The 20,366-nt window shown below is 52.5% G+C and overlaps 2 protein-coding genes and 1 long non-coding RNA gene across 3 annotated transcripts in view; 2 read left to right on the top strand and 1 right to left on the bottom strand.

The window, feature by feature from the left end:
• Positions 1-20,366, bottom strand: part of LOC148222905 (early activation antigen CD69-like) — a 64,408-nt gene that overhangs the window by 39,801 nt on the left and 4,241 nt on the right. The window lies entirely within an intron of this gene.
• On the top strand, positions 3,421-5,311 carry LOC148222907 (C-type lectin domain family 2 member E-like). Its single transcript, XM_088168631.1, has 5 exons — positions 3,421-3,453; positions 3,541-3,760; positions 3,862-4,040; positions 4,222-4,322; positions 4,413-5,311. The coding sequence occupies exons 1-4, from the start codon at positions 3,421-3,423 to the stop codon at positions 4,294-4,296; spliced, it is 507 nt and encodes a 168-aa protein (XP_088024757.1). The 3' UTR covers positions 4,297-4,322; positions 4,413-5,311.
• Positions 9,839-12,062, top strand: LOC148222906 (uncharacterized). Its single transcript, XR_015804962.1, has 3 exons — positions 9,839-10,017; positions 10,199-10,299; positions 10,390-12,062. It is a non-coding gene; the product is annotated as an uncharacterized LOC148222906 (long non-coding RNA).

The raw sequence follows: 20,366 nt of genomic DNA, 5'->3' as shown, positions 1-20,366 counted from the left end.
GTCGTTATCTCCCTCCTCTCCGGTGATACCATCTCTCCTGGTATTCCTTTGACTGGAGCGAGTTCTTAGAGCTATGGGAGTACCAGGAGGAGAAGTGGGTGCGTGGGGGGGTCTCCTGTATTTTCTGTATTATACGGAGGTGGGAGATTATCGAGGGGTTCCCAGGTAACCTTTTTTTAATCTTCATCCTCTTTTTCTTTTAAAGTATATCTCAAGGATGGCTTGGACTGTTTTGCCCACAGGGCAGCATACTCACATTCCTCTTTGTTAAATGGTTCTTTATGAGCCACATATGTGTTTAATGCCCGACAAATCCAACCCTCAAATGATCCGAACATGGGCCAGTATAGGTTATCTTTACGGATCATTTCTCTGGTCCATTCCACCATGCAATATTGAATCAATTTTTCTTCACTTTTTCCTCTGTATACCGCTCCTGTGTCTCAACATTTAAATATTACTCCCAAAAAGGCTGCCTGGTGGTATTTCTGGCAACCTAGTTGTCTTGTCTTTATTTTCCCAGTCTCCTTGTGGACCAAATGAGCTTGAACCTCTTGGTAGGTCCCTGGGACTCAGAATCTTACTCCCTCTTTTTCCTATTTTTACCTCAAGGGACTGTCTTGAGGTGTTTGTACTCCCCGATGTGTTCTGCCCGAGCCCCTGCCTCTCCTTGGGTCAGGATGGACTGGAACCCGCCTCTACCTGGGCTGGGAAAAGCAGCTTTTCCCTTCTACCTCCGTGACTGGTGTGTTGCAATCTGCTTTTCCTTTCCTCTCCCTCCCCCCCAACCCTTCCCGGGTCCTGCCTCTACCTGGGCTAGGATGGGAAGGACCTGGCCTCTACCTGGGCTAGGATAAGAAGGACCTGGCCTCTGCCTGGACTAGGATGGGAAGGACCTGGCCTCTGCCTGGGCTAGGATAGGAAGGACCTGGCCTCTGCCTGGGCTAGGACAAGAAAAGCAGTCTCTCCCTTTGTGCTCACTCGCTTCGTCCGGTCACCGGCCAGGTCCCTCGCGGGATGCTGCAAACGCGGATAGAAGGACTCCGCTCTCGCTTCGCAGCAAAGGCCACGCCTCATTCAGACAAACACACAGTCATCCCCACCAAACCAGACAGATACTCACAGTCCGATGCTCCTGTCTGGGTCTTCGTGCACGAGAATTCCAGGTGATTTTGCCGAGGTCTTCTGGGGAGCTTTTCCTTGCTCAGTCTATGTGGTGTGGTACATCGATGGGTCCCGAGAATCACTGACGAACCGGGGCCACAGCAGTGGGGCGCCTCCCCGAAATCGCAGTGCCTCTCAGGACTCCAAGGGCGTCCCGGGTTTCGGCACCAAATTATTATAAATGAGAGACAAAAGTCTCGATATTCAGCAAAATTTAGATTGCTTTATTTGATATAGAAAGAGCAAGCAGCGCGCTGGGGAACGTGAGGGGTCACCGCCCACTCCACGCTCCACCGAACCTCGGTTTGCAGCCTCTTCTTATACTGTGGGTTCTCGGTGTTCACAAATTCACAAAGCCTTTGGGTGATAATCAGTCACCGATAGCCATCCGGTCCTTGTAGATGACCACCAGGGAAGTTCTGGGAGTCTGGTCTTTGTGGATAACCACCAGAGAAGTTTTGGGAGCCTGGTTTTTGGGATAGGCAGTATTGATTAGACAAAGGCAGGAAGGGCTTTTTGGGAAGTCCGATTTCGCAAGCTGGTAGCCGATACAACTTATTTGAAAAACATAACATAATATAACATAATGTAATGTAACATAATACAACATAATATAACATAACAAGGTGATTTTAAAGAGAATTATTTAATCATATCATTTCCTTTATCTAGTGTCCATGCTTCACTTCAGAGCTTAGTATTCTGGTTTATGCAAATCTCAATGCTTTTGTGGTTAACACGAATCTTTTATCAATTGTGACAATATTAAAGCAAAAACAAGTAAAAAGAAAGAACAAAAGAGCTGAACTAATTGCTCCCGTCTTATCTCTACAATAAAATAACGGCATCTTGTAGTTTAAAGGAACGGATTTTAACAGGAGTTAGCACCATGCAAACTTCACATTCCTCATCTCTATATCAAAAGATTTGCATTTTTTAATTCTTGTAATTGCACTTCAAGGGACTTGTTGACACGATTTCATAGTGGTTTCCTCCGGACGGAACACCGCCCTTCCCCCACTCCGAGCACCGCATCCTGTCAAGCGCGCTGAATGTTCCAAAGGGGCAAAACCCGCCCCGACCCCAGCTCGGCTTAAAGTAGCAGCGGCAGCGAAAACTCCGCCTATTCAATTTCCGGACCGAAACTGCGATGTCGAGCAGCGATTCCCGGAGCAAAAGTAACAAACAACGAAACCGCAAACCACAACTCTGCTGCCTCGACGGAGAACAATTTTTCCCTGACAGAGCTGGGGCACTTCTTTCTCTCGGTGCCTCCGGGATGCTCCGGGCAGGAGGCGATCCCCGGAGCTCGGAGCGGCTCCAGCACAGGTACGAGCCGCGCTCGGCTGTGCCCCAGCCTGGGGCTCGCTGCGGCCGGAGGGGCCGCGCTGAGGGGAACGGGGCGGTTCTGGCGAGTTCCTTGGGCCGGCTTCCCCCGTGTGCCCCGTGCCCTGAGACGGCGGAGGGAGCGGCTGCCCGCGGTCTCGTCCTTGTCGCCGATCCCTGGGGACGAGGCGGTGCCGCAGCAGCGATGGCTCATGCCGGTGTCTCTCGGTAGCTCGGAGGTGGCTGCTCCGTGCCCGGCAGAGTTTCCGGCCGTGGCGCCCCGGGCTCGGCGCCGCTGCTCAGGCGGGAGGTGTCCCTGCCCGGCTCAGGGGTGGCACGGGATGAACTTGAACGCGCCTCAGAGCCCAAAGCACTGCAGGCGCCGAGTGGAGGCAGAAAGCGCCGCATCCTGCTGGAGCGGCTGGATGGACCTGGAGCGCTCAGCAGGCTGCGCTTGTCTCCGCAGGTCCGGGCAGCGGGGACAGCTCGGGACTGAGCTGGCAGCGCCTTCCTGAGCCTCGGTGTGCCGCAGGGCCAGGACCAGCCGTGACCTGTCATCACGTCGCATTCAATGGGCCATCCCCGTGGGTGTACAGCTGTTCCCGAGGCCGATCTCCAAAAGGCTTTTTCAGCACTCCTGATGTGTCGGGAGCAAGGAGCTGTTTGTTCCGAGCATAGAGATGCTGGCTGTGAGCTGGAGCAGAGTGAATTCTGCTCCATTCATGGGCCTGTGAACGAGCTGCTGCATCTCCAGGAGGGACCAGCAGCAGGGCTGACACACTTGCCAGGGGCGCAAGAAGGCACTTGTCATAAGCAGGGGGGGTGCCACTTTTGAGTGTGCTGTGGGTGAAGGTGTGGAGAATGGAATCTGCACCAGGGATGGCAGTGTGAGCGTATCCCTGGATCCCCAGGACACATCAGCAATCGGCCATGTACACAGAAACATCCTCAGGAGATTGCCGGGTGAGTGCAGGGTGTCCCTGGCTGTCCCCACAGCTGTGTCCCTGCCCTTGTCCAGGCTCTTGGCTCTCTGACTGCCAGCTGAGGGAGGGAGGGAGGGAGGGAGGGAGGAGCAAACAGGCTGAGAGGTCCCTCCTGTGCTCGCCGGGCAATGGGGGAGCAGCTTGGAGGGCGGGCTGTGGTTGTGGCAGCCAGCAGCTCTTTCCTGCTGCAGGCGAGTGGTTCAGCTGCCATCCCGTGCTCACCTCGGCGCTGATTGTGCTCCTGGTGCTGGTGCTGGCGTTGTCGGTGGCCTTGGCTGTGCAGTCAGGTAAGGGAGGGGCAGCAGCCTGGGCCCAGCCCCTCGGGGCAGAGCGGGGTCCCTGCTCCCTGCACAGGGCAATCCTCACACCTTCTCCTCTTGCCCTGCAGCACCACAGCTTCCAGTTCCACCTGCGTGTCCTCTGTTAGTTCTGGGCTGTCCCTCCGACTGGGTTGGATACAATGGAGTGTGCTACTACTTGTCAAGGGATTCCAGAAGCTGGGAGCAGAGTCAAGAGCGGTGCTCCGAGCTCGGGGCCTCTCTGGCCATTCTGAAGGAGGAGGAAATGGTGAGTGAGGGGCTGCGGGCGCTGTGGGGTGTCTGAGGGGAGCCTGGGGGTGCTCGTGGTCCGGGCTGGGTGCTGGTGGGGCTGGGGCTGCAGCCCTGTGCCGGGGCCTTGCAGGGAAGGAGCCCCGGGGCCGTGTCCCCCCGAGGGGCCGGGGCAGCTCCCACTGCTCTCTCCTTGGCAGGATTTGTTCTTCCGCCTCCGCGGGAACGGCGATTACTGGCTCGGGCTGCGCAGACGGGGCGAGCAGCTGCAGTAGGAGGACGGCAGCAGCTTCAGCTCCTCGTGAGTGCTGGGGAGCCGGGCAGGGCATGGGGGGACAGGGGCACAACGTGTTCCCCTGGCATCCAGCGCTGTCTCTGCTCCTCCCTGCAGGTTTCCTGTCCTTGGCCATTTCGAGTGTTTGTGTCTGGCTGATCATAAATTCAGGAGTGTGATGTGCTCCAATCCGCAGCCGTATCTGTGCAGCAAGGCCCGAGCTCCCCTGTAACAGGGGGTGGAGAAAGGACCTTCCTGGCAAGCACTTGCAGTGATGGGGAGAAAACTGGCAAGGACCTGGCAGTGCAGCACCTTCCCAGTGCTCCTAATCCCCCTCCCAGTGCTCCTTCTTCTTCACTCCCGCTGCTTCCAATAGCCCTCCCACTTCCCTCCCAGTGTGCCCAGTATCTCTTCCAGCACTCCCACCACTTCGAAAACACTGAGGGACACTGTGGGAAACAGAAAAGGTGTAGAACTCTTAGCAAGATGTGTGAAAGCAAATTTCAAGATGGAGAAATGCAGGATTGCTGGAGATGCAAGGACAATAAATAATAGGGCTTTGAGCTGTGTAGAGACAGGCATCAGGAAAATATGTTAAGCAAGAGAGTAGAAATATGAAAGCTCATATATGGAGGTCTATCCATTGTTTACAAGCAAGTATTGTTCAAAGAAAGACGTACTTGTCACTTTATTAATTGGCCTGAGCAAACCCTTGTCTGTATTTAATATTCTCCTATTGGCTAAGAAGTTGTTAAAAGACTTTGTGACAAAGAGAACTTCGTCTGCTGTGCCAGCAGCTGAAGCTGTTCCATCTCCCTTGTTTGGCTCTGTAAAATGAGGCTGATGATTGGGATGGAATAGAGCTTTGAGACAGCTGCTCCAGCATTCCTGTCCTGCTCTTTGTGTACATAAATATATGTAAATATAAGAGAAAAAATATCCCAGAAAAACCCAACAGTGATGGTGTCTCTTGTCCTGCCCTGTTTCGTTTTATTAAACAACTGTTGCAATCCCCAGAGAGTTCAAAGGGACATCTGTCGAAGAATCCTTTGGGATTAGAAATGGATACTATTCTCGTCTGCTCCTGGCTGCTGGACATCCCAGGATGGAGCCGAGGAAGAAGCCCTGTGGAGAATCAAGGTGAGCTCTGGGGAAAAGAAATCACAGGACAAGATTTGTTTGTTGAGAAATGGGACGTTTTCCTGGTTTAGGCCAAATTTGGGAAAAAATTTCCAAAGGGCCCCCCCCAGTAATCAAACTTGAGTGGCCCCTCCCCCGGCTGCTTTGGGAAGAAATTTTCTAAGAGGGAAGTGGAAAAACCTGTTTATTCAACAGGCAAAGCATTGCCCAGCACAAAAAAATGAACAATACCGAACAGCAAAACCTCTCGGCGCTCTGAAGAGATGACAAATTCAGGAAGTCTCTCTCCTGTGGTGGCAGCTCGGCTCAGTCTGTTCTCAGTTCCTCCAGCGCTGGAAAATGTCGCTGCCCAGGCCCGGTGGCCACAGGTCCAAGCTCCCGGTGCTTCCCCCTGGGTTCCCAGTCCAGAGCACTTTTAACAATTCCAGGAGAAAGAAAAAAGAAAAACTTTCCAGGGAACTTCTCTGCTTCAGTTAGTCAAAAACTAACTAAAAGCAAAGGAGAGCTGTCTCCTGCTGTCCACCACGGTAACACAGCCCAGAGGACGAAGGGAGGAAACTCTGATCTCTGTGTTTTGAAAACAACCCCCTCAGACATTCCACTGCTTCTCCTTCCCCACCTTCACTATCAAATCCAGCCTTCAAGGTACAAAACTTATTTCTGGGCTGAACAGACAAATCTTTGTAAAGATTTCCTGAAATTTTCACCTGCCGACACCTGGGCAGTCTCCTTTGTACCTGACAAGGAGCAATCAGTGTCCGATTTTTAAGATGGACGCTTTGTTATACCAATGAGAAAATTTATGCATCTTAGAGAAACCCACACGCAAAACCAAAAAACCCAGAAAAGCTCTCTTTCATTTCCACTCCTCTGAGTTAAAATAGAACGGGCCTGGCTGGGCCAGGGAGGCTGAGCCGAGCTTTCCTCATGGATGGAATGCAGCCAAGGAACTCAGCACCTCTTCCTGGCTGAATTCTTACATTCCTAGCCCAGCGTGGCCTTAAAAGATCCTGAATCATAAAATTACTCACAGCCTCGGCCTGGAAGAGATCACAGAACCATCCACTGCCAAAACACAGTATTCATTCTTTCAATGCCCAGAATACAAATTTTCAGATTCTTTTTTTCTCTCTCCTAAGTAAAAAATGAAAACTAACATAATGATATGTACAAAACAACAAGGTAAAAAAAAAAAGAACAAAAGTCAAGTCTCAAATAAGGAAAGGAGGAAAGTCATAAACTGAAAACCCTCACTGTTCCCCAGGGAAGAAGAAGAAAAAAAAAAACCCTCTATTCTCAAAAACAGACTAAGTTCTTGTGTAAACTGTTAATAATCCTTAGAGTGTGCCTCGTAAGTTATATAGTCCTCAATAATAATTATAGAAAATACTATTAATCTGACAAGAAGGTTTTTGCATAGTGATCAGATTTCCATTCTCCAAGCAGCTAACCACTGTGACATCAAAGCCATAAGAAAGTTCGTTTTTGTAAAAAAATCCCCATAAACTAAAAAACGAAAAAAAAAAATCTCCTCTTTCTAATAAATTAGTAAAAAATCTATTTTAAGGATAGCGTTGCTCAGGCCAATTATTAAAGTTGCACGTGCATTTTGCTTTGAAAACTGCTTGCCTTAATAGCTTAAAAGAACAGATAAACCTTCATTATTAAGCTTACATATTTCTACTCTCTTGCTTAACATATTTTCCCGAGGCCTGTCCCTACACAGCTCACAGCCCTATGGTTTCTTGTCCTTGCATCTCCAGCATTCTTGCATTTCTCCATCTGGAAATTTGCTTTCACACAGCTTTCTGAGAGTTTTATACCTTTTCAATTTCCCACAGCGTCCCGCAGTGTTTTGCCAGTGGCGGGAGCACTGGAAGAGATACTGGGAACACTGGGAGGGAAGTGGGAGCACAGGGAATGCTAGGAGGGAAGTGGGAGGGCTATTGGAAGCAGCGGGAGTGAAGAAGAAGGAGCACAGGGAGGGGGATTAGGAGCACTGGGAAGGTGCAGTGCTCCCAGTTCCTTCCCAGTGCTCTCCCCATCGCTGCCGGTGCTTGTCAGGAAGAGGGATAGTGCGGGGGAACTGGGTGGAAACTCCCCAGCACTGAGCAAGGTGCAGCAGCCCCAGGTGTGAGCAGCGAGGAGGGAGAAGTGCCCGCAGACACTGCTCAGGGACCACCATCTCCAATAGCCCCTTCCCCCCACACAAAATGGGGATTACGAGAAGAAAAGGGATTTCAAATGAAGGAGAAAAACTTCTTTTCAGCAACTATGTTTGAACGGGGGAGAATCCCCCTTCACCTACGATTTCAAGGGACTCTATCGAAGAAAAACACACCTTTGTCGTGATTTTTGGTGTCTCGCCAGGCGGGAAATCACGGTTTTCCATAAATTTCCTGTTTAAATTGATGGAGAATACATTTATGGTGCTGTTCTATGGGTTTGAATTGAGGGAAAGCGCTCCTTTTTAGTCAACTTAAGGGACAAGCCGGACAGACTCCGAGCACCGCCGAACTCCCAGCAGCGTTGCGCTGCGTCTGGCTCTTCTCCCACGCCTGGCTGCAGCCGGGACGGCGAAATGTCTCGAAATGTGGGCATGGAAATCGGCTCGTGGCCAGGCTGAGTCACACGGGGAAAGTTTTGTTTGCAGCGACATCGCCCCGCACCTCCCGCGCGATCCGCCTCGCTGATTGCTCAAAAATACCGCAGCCGACCCAGCGCCACTTTTGATGCCGGCGCTGTGCAGCGTGCGCGCTGATTCCGCCGGCAGGGCCGGAGCGCTTCTCGCTCCCGGTGCCCCCTGGCTGCTCCGGGCAGGCGGCGATCCCCGGAGCTCGGAGCGGCTCCAGCACAGGTACGAGCCGCGCTCGGCTGTGCCCCAGCCCGGGGCTCGCTGCGGCCGGAGGGGCCGCGCTGAGGGGAACGGGGCGGTTCTGGCGAGTTCCTTGGGCCGGCTTCCCCCGTGTGCCCCGTGCCCTGAGACGGCGGAGGGAGCGGCTGCCCGCGGTCTCGTCCTTGTCGCCGATCCCTGGGGACGAGCCGGTGCCGCAGCAGCGATGGCTCATGCCGGTGTCTCTCGGTAGCTCGGAGGTGGCTGCTCCGTGCCCGGCAGAGTTTCCGGCCGTGGCGCCCCGGGCTCGGCGCCGCTGCTCAGGCGGGAGGTGTCCCTGCCCGGCTCAGGGGTGGCACGGGATGAACTTGAACGAGCCTCAGAGCCCAAAGCACTGCAGGCGCCGAGTGGAGGCAGAAAGCGCCGCATCCTGCTGGAGCGGCTGGATGGACCTGGAGCGCTGAGCAGGCTGCGCTTGTCTCCGCAGGTCCGGCCAGCGGGGACAGCGCGGGACTGAGCTGGCAGCGCCTTCGTGAGCCTCGGTGTGACGCAGGGCCAGGACCAGCCGTGACCTGTCATCGTGTCCCTTTCAATGGGTCATCCGCGTGGGTGTACAGCTGTTCCCGAGGCCGATCTCCAAAAGGATTTTTCAGCACTCATGATGTGTCGGGAGCAAGGAGCTGTTTCTTCAGAGCATAGAGATGCCGGCTGTGATCTGGAGCAGAGTGAATTCTGCTCCATTCATGGGCCTGTGAAGGAGCTGCTGCATCTCCAGGAGGGACCAGCAGCCGGGCTGACACACTTGCCAGGGGCACAAGAAGCCACTTGTCATAAGCAGGGGGATGCCACTTGTGAGCCTGCAGTGAGGAAAGATGTGGAGAATGGAATCTGCACCAGGGATGGCAGTGGGAGGGAGCCCCTGGATCCCCAGGGCACATCAGCACCCGGCCATGTACACAGAAACATCCTCAAAAGATTCTCGGGTGAGTGCAGGGCCACGCCTGTGGTCTCTAGGGAGGGGACAGTGTCATCTGTCAAGGCCAGGGCTGGCAGGTGTGTGGCTGTTTCCCGATGTGTGGAAGAGGCCTCGTGCTCCGCTCGGCGCCAGCAGTGGCTGGAAGCGGCAGCCGCAGCTGTCCCCAAGCGTGTGCAGCTCTCCTGCTGCAGCCGGTCCCCAGCGCGGTGTCCCTGGCTGTCCCCACAGCTGTGTCCCTGCCCGTGTCCAGGCTCTTGGCTCTCTGGCTGCCAGCTGAGGGAGGAAGGGAGGAGCAAACAGGCTGCGAGGTCCCTCCTGTGCTCGCCGGGCATTGGGGGAGCAGCTTGGAGGGCCGGCTGTGGTTGTGGCAGCCAGCAGCTCTTTCCTGCTGCAGGCGAGTGGTTCAGCTGCCATCCCGTGCTCACCTCGGCGCTGATTGTGCTCCTGGTGCTCCTGGTGCTGGCGTTGTCGGTGGCCTTGGCTGTGCAGTCAGGTAAGGGAGGGGCAGCAGCCTGGGCCCAGCCCCTCGGGGCAGAGCGGGGTCCCTGCTCCCTGCACAGGGCAATCCTCACACCTTCTCCTCTTGCCCTGCAGCACCACAGCTTCCAGTTCCATCTGCGTGTCGTCTCTTAGTTCTGGGCTGTCCCTCAGACTGGGTTGGATACAATGGAGTGTGCTACTACTTCTCAAGGGATTCCAGAAGCTGGGAGCAGAGTCAAGAGCGGTGCTCCGAGCTCGGGGGCTCGCTGGCCATTCTGAAGGAGGAGGAAATGGTGAGTGAGGGGCTGCGGGCGCTGTGGGGTGTCTGAGGGGAGCCTGGGGGTGCTCGTGGTCCGGGCTGGGTGCTGGTGGGGCTGGGGCTGCAGCCCTGTGCCGGGGCCTTGCAGGGAAGGAGCCCCGGGGCCGTGTCCCCCCGAGGGGCCGGGGCAGCTCCCACTGCTCTCTCCTTGGCAGGATTTGTTCTTCCGCCTCCGCGGGAACGGCGATTACTGGCTCGGGCTGCGCAGACGGGGCGAGCAGCTGCAGTGGGAGGACGGCAGCAGCTTCAGCTCCTCGTGAGTGCCGGGGAGCCGGGCAGGGCATGGGGGGACAGGGGCACAACGTGTTCCCCTGGCATCCAGCGCTGTCTCTGCTCCTCCCTGCAGGGTTCCTCTTCTTGGCAATTCCGAGTGTGTGTGCCTGGCTGACGATAAATTCAGGAGTGTGATGTGCTCCAATCCGCAGCCGTATCTGTGCAGCAAGGCCCGAGCTCCCCTGTAACAGGGGCTGGAGAAAGGACCTTCTCCCCGCTGGGCAGTCCCAGCTTCCCCTCTTAGCCCGGCACAGGGCTGTCCTTTCTCAGCTGCACCCTGTGCCTTGCACTTGCTCTCAGGGTCACCTCAGTGCCTGTTCATCGCCTCTGCCACCGCTGGGCTGGCTGTTCCAAGGAGAAGTCTCTGCAATCCATCCTGCCAGCCATGCTAGGTGGAGTGAAGGGATTGCCCTCATTGCACAACAAATTTGAATGGGAAATCCAAATCACCCTGGGCTCTTGGAAATGATCACCAAATGGCCTGAAGGTGAGACTTTGGAGTGTCCTTGGAGAGATAGAACAGCTGACACGTGCTGAGGAGGAATCCCACTTGTGCAATCTGCCACCTGACTGTGAAGAACGGTCTGTCTGTCTCTGTGTCTGTCTATCTGTACGTTTGTTGCCAAGGATCTGACTGCTCTGCTGTGGGTGGAATCCCAGGCTGGAGCAGGACAAGGATTTGACTCCCTGAGGGAGAAGCTGTGACACGATGTGTCTGTAAGCCCCATCCCTCTGTGTTGGAGTGTGTGAAACAAAGGCCTCTGAATTCTTCAGAGAGAGAGAGATCAGAATGCATGGATTGAATTAATACCTTTGGATGCATTAAAGTATATTAAGCCACTCATATATGAAATAGTGATAATAGCTTAAGTTTCAAGTAAGCAAGTAAGTTTAAGGATGTAAGAATATATTTTAAGTGCCTTAAGAATTAAAAGCCTTCGAATTTAGTATGAAAAACAATTTTAAGTGAGAGCTCAAAAACACGTTTCAAAAGGAAGTCTCAGTGAGAGCTCAAAAAACATAGTTTTAGACATCATAAATATATAGTAAGAATAATGCTTAAATTTTCAGATAGGACAGTTAGGTTATATGTGCAGATTGTATATAATCTCTTGTATAAATAAAGTGGAATTCTAATAGTTCTAAAAGAAGTGCTTCAGATTACTGTTTTTAGCTCACTGGGCAATATGTTGTCTTGGGGTGACAGTATGATGCCTATATCCCCAAATCGTCTGTTCTATTGGTGTTGGATATTAAATTCTGCAACTTTAAGACTGGTTCGAAGAGTGAAGAGGGGGGAAGAAGAAGTGCAGAGTTTGTTATCAGAGACTGCACTGCCCCCCCCGCATTCCTGCTCTCGGACTGTGTGGTCTGTGGTGGACAGGGAGAGAGAGCTCTCCTTTGCTCTTGGTTAGTTTTCTGGCTAGCTGAGGCAGAGAAGCCCCCTGGATTGTTTCTCTTTCCCTTTTTCTGTTTTCCTGGAACTGTTTGAACCTGCTCTGGACTGAAAACCCAGAAGAGCACCGGGAGCTGACACCTGTGGCCCACCAGGCCTGGCCTGGGCTGTGACATTCCCCAGCACAGGAGGGACTGAGAGCAGACTGAGTGAGCCGGGCAGCCCAGGGAGAGAACTCTTCTAAATCTGCCATCTCCTCGGAACGGCGACAGGTTTTGCTGTTTGATATTGTTAATTTTTGTGCTGGGAGGTATGTTGCCTGTTGAATAAACAGTTTTCTTTTTTTTCCACTTCTCTCCAATTTCTTTTCCTTTTTTCCTAGAGGGACCTCATTCAGAGGTTTCCTCCCAAATTTGTCCTAAACCAGGACAATAAGAATCCGTGCACTTGGGAGAGACTCTGTCCCTCTTCTTTCTCCTCCCTGCCATCATCATTGCCCAGAAGAAGACAGGAGCTGCGGCTGCAACTTCGGCCCTCCCGGGGCCTTGCACGGCAGAGCTGCTTCTGCTCCTGATCGGGACTGTGCTGCTATTTGGGACTCTGTGCTGAAAGCTTTTAGCACGGACTGGAACTCTTGGGCCTCTTTGCCTTTTGGGACTGCCGTGCCTTTACAATAAACAACTTTATAGCAATTTACAACTGCTGAGCTCTTTTGAGGATTCAAACCCACAAAAATCCTGACACCTCGAGCCTTTCCTGATGTGTTCTGTTCCTGCCCAGGGTGAGGAGGAGAGGGACAGAGCGGTTTTGCTGGCACCAGGCACCTGGTGTATTTCTGTTTTAATTTTTCCTAGTAAAGAACTCTTATTCCTATTCGCATACCTTTGCCTGAGATCCCCTAAATTTCAAAATTATAACAATTTGGAGGGAGGGAGTTTACATTTTCCGTTTCAAGAGAGGCTCCTGGCTTTCTTAGCAGACACCTGTCTTTCAAACCAAGACAACTCCTTTGAAGTAACACACGAGGCATCTCTGCTTTTAATTTTGGGAGAATTTGTAGTGAAGGAAGTCTGATGGAATTAATTAGGGAAGACAAGTGTGGTGTGCTCCCATTCAAGAGATTTCTATTGAAGTATATTCTGAAGTTAACTGGTTAATTTTCCCTTATTGTCGGTGTTCAAACTGGGGCAATTCCCATTCAATACCCTGCAATATTAAGGTTATGAAATTAAACAAACCTGCCTTGGCCATTTTTCCAGGGATATCAATTCATTGGTGTTGGAGTTTGAATTATTCCCTTTACTTTCTGTGGAATTTTCTCCCATTGTTATGCAAAGTAATTGTGGCTACACCTTAAAACGACAGATAATGTTCTCTCGTAGGGGGGTGGCTGGAGGGGGAGGGGGGGGAACCGGAAAAGGAAAGGTGGGATGGGGGGTCTGGAGCTGGGCTCTCTCTCTCTCGCTTGGCTCGTGGAGTGGGAGGACAGCCTGGGCTCTGCTCTGGCATCTCCCCCTGCCATCCCAGCACTGAGATCCACGCTCCCTGCCTTTGGACATCGCTCTGCTGCTCTCCCATCTCACCCTACTATCTCCGGACACTCTGCTGAGCACCACGACCGACACCGTGAGGGGGGGAGTCACTTTCCCATCCCTCTCACCCCTGGGCTGCTGCTGCCATCACTCCAGCCCTCTTCAACTGCGCGGGACCTGCCCTGCCCCCACAGCACCGGTAACAGCACAGGGAGACGGCCTGCGGCCAGAAGGGACTGGAGCGGAGCTAGACTGTTCTGTTGCCAATTTTTATACCTGTTGTTGTTTTATGTTCTCTGCCTTGTTGGATATCAGTAAAGAACTGTTACCCTTATCCCCAAACCTCCTGCCTGAAGGCTTCTGATTTGGACCTAAAATAATTAACAGGGAGGGGGTTGCATTCTGCATCTCAGGAAAGGGGCTCTTGCCTTTCCTTAGACCATACCTGTCTTTCAAACCAAGACAGCTTTTGGCGCCTGAACAGGGGCATTGCCTGAGGGCATTGAGAGAGGGGTAGAAAAGGGGATAACAGTTCTTAAATTACCCAAGCTTGTGGTAGGTGACACCATGCTGTCCAGCTTACCCTGGATTGGCCTCCATGTGGTCACTGCTATATCTCTCCCATTTGCAAGCCCTTTTTTAAACATGAGTTTCATAACCAAGGTTACTGTGGCTATTATCCAGTTTATTATGTGGGTTGATCAGTTGAGGAATTCATGGATTTTTAATTTTCTCTGGAAGATGGCCACATGGATTCAGAGCTATCACACTCTAAGTGTGTGTTTCTGGGGCTACTTCAATAATGGTACTTACTGTGAGGAAGTGGCAGCAGGTGAAATTTTTTCCCAACCCATCACAGGGTTTTTGAAGTTCACCCCATCAGTCTTCACGGGGTTCCAATCCGCTTTAAATGCTAATGATGATATATTGTGGCTAGTGTTGCTTATATCCCTGTTCAACCTGTTCTATCTAACATTCAGAGATAAGGGGAGATTGACTTGGATAACAACCCTGATACCTACCCCAGGGATTAGTGATGTTACCCCAGAGCCTGATCCTGTCCCAGAGACTAGGGAGGTTACCCCAGAGCCTGATCCTGTCCCAGAGACTAGGGAGGTTACCCCAGAGCCTGATCCTGTCCCAGAGACTAGGGATATTACCCCAGAGTTTGACCCTGCCCCACAGCCCACCTCAGAAAGGAACCACCCAGAATGGGTGGGGGTGCTAGCAAAGGAGATATGTGAGATGGGCCAGATGCTGAAGGAGTACCTCTCCCCAGCTGGTGGGAAACCCTCCCCCTGCCTTAAAGAGGGAGACTCTGATGGTGCAGCAGTGGGACCCACAGATGTTACATCTGTCCAGGTTCCAGCTGAACTGCAAGGGCACTCACAGCCAGCAGCAGTTGCCCCTGTGGAAACTAGGAAGTCTAAGATGAAAACAAGGCACCTAGATAATAAGGGTCAGGAAGGGGGCCCCTCACAACCAGCACGGGAGCCAGAAGTTGAGATCATCACTGAGTCCCTGTCATACGAGAGTCTCCGTAACCTGCGAAAAGACATTGTACGACGGGGCCATGAGGCTTTTACAACCTGGTTACTGCGGGTCTGGGACCTTATGGGTACAGGTGTGCAACTGGATGGTACTGAGGCAAGGAATTTGGGAGCCTTGACCCAGGACTCAGGTGTGGACCAGGTATTTGTAAGGGAGACAGGTCTCCTTTCCCTCTGGGAGCGACTTTTAATGAGTGTAAGAGAGAGATTTGTCCACAGGGAAAGAATGCAGGAGCACCACCAGGGAACACGTTGGAATACCCTTGAGGAAGGGATCCAAAAGCTGAGAGAAGTGGCAGTACTGGAGGTGCTCTTTGGGAGGGATGGACAGCATGACAATGACCCTGACAAGGTCAGGTGCACAGGGCAGATGTTGTGGAATCTGGCAAACCTGGGCCCATCTCAATATACCCCCTTTATTGCAATGATTGATGCTGATACCAACCAAGTGACAGTGGGCTCTGTTGCCAACAGGCTCAGGAATTATCAAAGTATGATGGCTGGCCCAGTGCAGGCTCATGTCTCTGCTGTGGCTAAGGACCTCAGAGAGGAGTTTAAGGAGGAGATGAAGGAGATAAGGGAAGAGGTGAGGAAGATCAGTGCAGCACCAGTGAGAGTCATGGACCCCAAAAGTAGAGCCCAACGCCCCCCAGCGAGGGAGAGAGGGTACACCCCACGTGCTGACCTGTGTTTTTTTCTATGGGGAAGACATGAGAAGGTGGGATGGGAAACCCACTTCTGTCCTGGCAGCACGGGTGCGCCAACTCAGGGAGGGGAACACCAACAGAGGGAACTCCACTAAAGTGAGGGTAGCCTCAGCCTCCCATGGAGGTGCAGGGTATTACAGAAGGGAGGATGATCTGTCAGATCCCCTTGAAGGAACCTCCAGTATGTATGCCCAGGAGAGAAATAATAACCAGGGCTAGAGGGGCCCTGCCTCTAGCCAGGGAGAGGCACGGGAAAACCGGATCTTTTGGACGGTGTGGATCCGATGGCCTGGCACATCAGAGCTACAGGAACACAGAGCATTGGTTGACACTGGTTCACAATGTACATTAATACCATCAGGACATGTCGGAAAGGAACCTGTTTCAATTGCTGGGGTTACAGGGGGATCTCAGGAATTGACTTTGCTGGAGGCTGAGGTGAGCCTGACTGGGAAAGAGTGGCAGAAACATCCAATTGTGACTGGCCCAGAGGCACCATGTATCCTAGGCATAGACTTCCTCAGGAATGGCTATTACAAAGACCCAAAGGGACTCAGGTGGGCTTTTGGAATAGCTGCTGTGGCAGCAGAGGGCATTAAGCAGTTGAACACCCTGCCTGGGCTATCAGAAAACCCATCTGCAGTGGGACTCCTCAGGGTGAAAGAGCAACAGGTGCCAATTGCTACCTCAACAGTGCACCGCCGGCAATACCGGATGAATCGAGATGCCGTGATCCCCATCCACAAGATGATCCGTGAGCTGGAGAGCCAAGGGGTGGTCAGCAAAACCCACTCACCCTTCAACAGCCCCATCTGGCCTGTGCGTAAATCTGAAGGAGAGTGGAGATTGACAGTGGACTATCGTGCACTGAATGAGGTGACTCCACCGCTGAGCGCTGCCGTGCCGGACATGCTGGAACTGCAGTACGAGCTGGAGTCCAAGGCAGCAAAGTGGTACGCCACCACTGACATTGCCAGTGCATTCTTCTCCATTCCTCTGGCAGCAGAGTGCAGGCCTCAGTTCGCTTTCACCTGGAGGGGTGTGCAATACATGTGGAACCGACTGCCCCAGGGGTGGAAACACAGCCCCACCATCTGTCATGGGCTGATCCAGGCTACACTGGAGAAGGGTGGAGCTCCAGAACATCTGCAGTACATTGATGACATCATTGTGTGGGGGGATACGGCAATGGAAGTATTTCAGAAAGGAGAAAAGATCATTGAGATTCTGCTGGGAGCCGGCTTCGCCATTAAAAAGAGCAAAGTCAAAGGGCCTGCCCAAGAGATCCAGTTCCTGGGAGTAAAGTGGCAAGATGGACGGCGCCAGATCCCCAGTGAGGTCATCAATAAGATCACTGCAATGTCTCCACCAACCAGCAAGAAGGAAACACAAGCCTTCCTAGGTGCCATAGGCTTTTGGAGAATGCACATTCCTGAGTACAGCCAGATTGTGAGCCCTCTTTACCTGGTCACCCGCAAGAAGAACGATTTCCACTGGGGCCCTGAGCAGCAGCAAGCCTTTGCCCAGATCAAGCAGGAGATTGCTCATGCAGTAGCCCTTGGCCCAGTCAGGACGGGACCAGATGTGAAGAACGTGCTCTACTCTGCAGCCGGGAACCATGGTCTGTCCTGGAGCCTTTGGCAGAAGGTGCCTGGTGAGACGCGAGGCCGACCACTGGGGTTCTGGAGCCGAAGCTACAGAGGGTCCGAGGCCAACTACACTCCGACGGAGAGGGAGATCTTGGCCGCCTATGAAGGGGTCCAAGCAGCCTCAGAGGTGGTTGGCACAGAAACACAACTCCTCCTGGCACCCCGACTGCCAGTGCTGGGGTGGATGTTTAAAGGAAAGGTTCCCTCAACCCACCATGCCACTGACGCCACATGGAGTAAATGGATTGCCCTCATCACACAACGTGCCCGTATTGGAAACCCGAATCGCCCTGGGATTTTGGAGATTATTACCAACTGGCCGGAAGGGGAAGACTGGTCTTGCCGACGAAGAGGAATAGGAACAGGTGACCCGGGCCGAAGAAGCCCCACCATATAACCAACTGCCAGCAGATGAAACACGCTATGCTCTTTTCACTGATGGTTCCTGCCGCATCGTGGGGATGAATCGGAAGTGGAAAGCAGCCATATGGAGCCCCACACGACAGGGTGCACAAGCTACCGAAGGAGAAGGTGGATCGAGTCAACTTGCTGAACTCAAAGCTGTTCAGCTGGCCCTGGACATTGCTGAAAGAGAGAAGTGGCCAAAACTCTACCTTTACACTGATTCATGGATGGTAGCCAATGCTCTGTGGGGATGGCTGGAAAGGTGGAAAAAGGCTAACTGGCAACGTAGGGGAAAACCAATCTGGGCTGCCAATGAATGGAAAGACATTGCCACCCGGGTAGAGAAGCTGCCTGTGAAAGTCCGTCACGTAGATGCCCATGTCCCCAAGAGTGGGGCTAATGAGGAACACCGACACAATGAGCAGGTAGATCAGGCTGCACAGATAGAGGTGTCGAAGATAGATTTAGACTGGCAGCACAAGGGAGAGTTGTTCCTGGCTCGATGGGCCCATGATGCCTCAGGTCATCAGGGCAGAGATGCCACCTATAAGTGGGCACGAGACCGAGGGGTGGATCTAACCATGGACAGTATTTCTCAGGTTATCCATGACTGTGAGACGTGCGTGGCCAACAAGCAGGCCAAGCAGGTGAAGCTCCTCTGGTATGGGGGGGTGATGGTCCAAATATAAGTATGGAGAGGCCTGGCAGATTGACTACATCACACTGCCTCAAACCCGCCAGAGCAAGTGCTATGTACTGACCATGGTGGAAGCCACCACTGGATGGTTGGAGACCTACCCTGTGCCTCATGCCACTGCTCGGAACACCATCCTGGGCCTGGAAAAACAAGTTCTTTGGAGGCATGGTACCCCTGAGAGAATTGAGTCAGACAATGGGACTCATTTCAAGAACAGCCTTATAAACACCTGGGCTAGAGAACACGGCATTGAGTGGGTGTACCATTCAAGAATTGGGAGATTAATCTACCAAAGTCCACATGGTTAGTGAACACCTGAGGTTCCACTTACCGAGCAGGCCCTGCCCAATCTGAGCCCTTGGGAATATGAGATGGAGATAAGGTTCCAGTGGTACACATGAGAGGTATGCAAGGAAAAACTGTTTGGGTGAATCCTGCCTCCAGCAAAAACAATCCCATCCATGGAGTTGTATTCGCTCAAGGACCAGGTTGCACCTGGTGGGTGATGCAAAAGAATGGAGAGACCAGATGCATACCCCAAGGAGACCTTGTTTTAGGGTGAAATACCTATAGTACTGTGCCTATGTCTCTAACTGCATGTATGTATATATAATGTAACAGTTGAATTTGATATAGCATATTAGTATGGGAGAAATTCAGGGGTGGATAATGTTGGAGGTTGAATTATTCCCTTTTCTTTCAGTGGAATTTTCTCCTATTGTTATGCAAAGTAATTGTGGCTACACCTTAAAACGACAGATAATGTTCTCTCGTAGGGGGGTGGCTGGAGGGGGAGGGGGGGGAACCGGAAAAGGAAAGGTGGGACGGGGGGTCTGGAGCGGGGCTCTCTCTCGCTTGGCTCGTGGAGTGGGAGGACAGCCTGGGCTCCGCTCTGGCATCTTCCCCTGCCATCCCAGCACTGAGATCCACGCTCCCTGCCTTTGGACATCGCTCTGCTGCTCTCCCATCTCACCCTACTATCTCCGGACACTCTGCTGAGCACCACGACCAACACCGTGAGGGGGGGAGTCACTTTCCCATCCCTCTCACCCCTGGGCTGCTGCTGCCATCACTCCAGCCCTCTTCAACTGCGCGGGACCTGCCCTGTCCCCACAGCACCGGTAACAGCACAGGGAGACGGCCTGCGGCCAGAAGGGACTGGAGCGGAGCTAGACTGTTCTGTTGCCAATTTTTATACCTGTTGTTGTTTTATGTTCTCTGCCTTGTTGGATATCAGTAAAGAACTGTTACCCTTATCCCCAAACCTCCTGCCTGAAGGCTTCTGATTTGGACCTAAAATCATTAACAGGGAGGGGGTTGCATTCCGCATCTCAGGAAAGGGGCTCTTGCCTTTCCTTAGACCATACCTGTCTTTCAAGCCAAGACAATTGGGAATTCCCATTTTCTTGTTTAAACAGAACAGGGAACACCCTGTATGATGCGATTTTATCAGTTTGAAATGAGAGGAAAACCTCCATGTTCATCATCTTTCAGTTTAAATTGACAGAGTATCTCTGTTGTGCCTTCTTTTTTAGGGTTTAAATTGATAGAAACCCCCACGAATTCCATCATGTGAGGGATTTCCATTGAGGGGCAAAAAAAGGGCTGGGATAAAAAAAGCTAACTAAAGAAGGTGGGGCAGCCAAAAACAAGCAGGAATTAATGGCAAAAAAAAGATGGGAAAAAAAAAGACTGGAAAAAAATGGAGCAAAAAAATGGAGCAAAAAAATGGAGGGAAAAAAGGCAGTGGGAAAAGATAGGGAAGAGTGAAAAAATGGAGATGGCATAATGGTGAAAAGGTGGCATTGAAGAAGCAGGAAAGCACGAGAAAGGTGAGGAGAAAAGGGTGAGAGACATGAGCAGAAAAGGATAGGAAAGATGAGGAAAAAAACGGGAAGCCCAGAGACACCCGCACACAACTCAGTTCCCCTACCCAAATCCCACAGACCACCCCCACACACCCCCAAGAGAGCCCCTCCAAATCCCACACACACCTGGGCCTGGATTCTTACAGGAACACACGGGAACAGCTTCTTGAAAGGGGATGGAAACAACGGGCAGGGGTAGGAATGTGTGCCCGCTGTGCTTCCAGCCTAGGAATCAGCCTGGCTGGG

The sequence above is a fragment of the Sturnus vulgaris genome, chromosome 8, assembly GCF_052056855.1.
Source record: "Sturnus vulgaris isolate bStuVul1 chromosome 8, bStuVul1.hap1, whole genome shotgun sequence".
NCBI classification, from domain to species: Eukaryota; Metazoa; Chordata; class Aves; order Passeriformes; family Sturnidae; genus Sturnus; species Sturnus vulgaris.
This window is presented reverse-complemented; position numbering and strand designations above follow the sequence as displayed.

Excerpts from the sequence above, each read along its gene's own strand:
- LOC148222907 (XM_088168631.1), top strand. The coding sequence starts at position 3,421 with ATGTACACAGAAACATCCTCAGGAGATTGCCGG. Across the intron at positions 3,454-3,540 it reads CATCCTCAGGAGATTGCCGG|GGAGGGAGGGAGGGAGGGAG; the intron begins GTGAGTGCAGGG and ends CAGCTGAGGGAG. Across the intron at positions 4,041-4,221 it reads TTCTGAAGGAGGAGGAAATG|GATTTGTTCTTCCGCCTCCG; the intron begins GTGAGTGAGGGG and ends TCTCCTTGGCAG.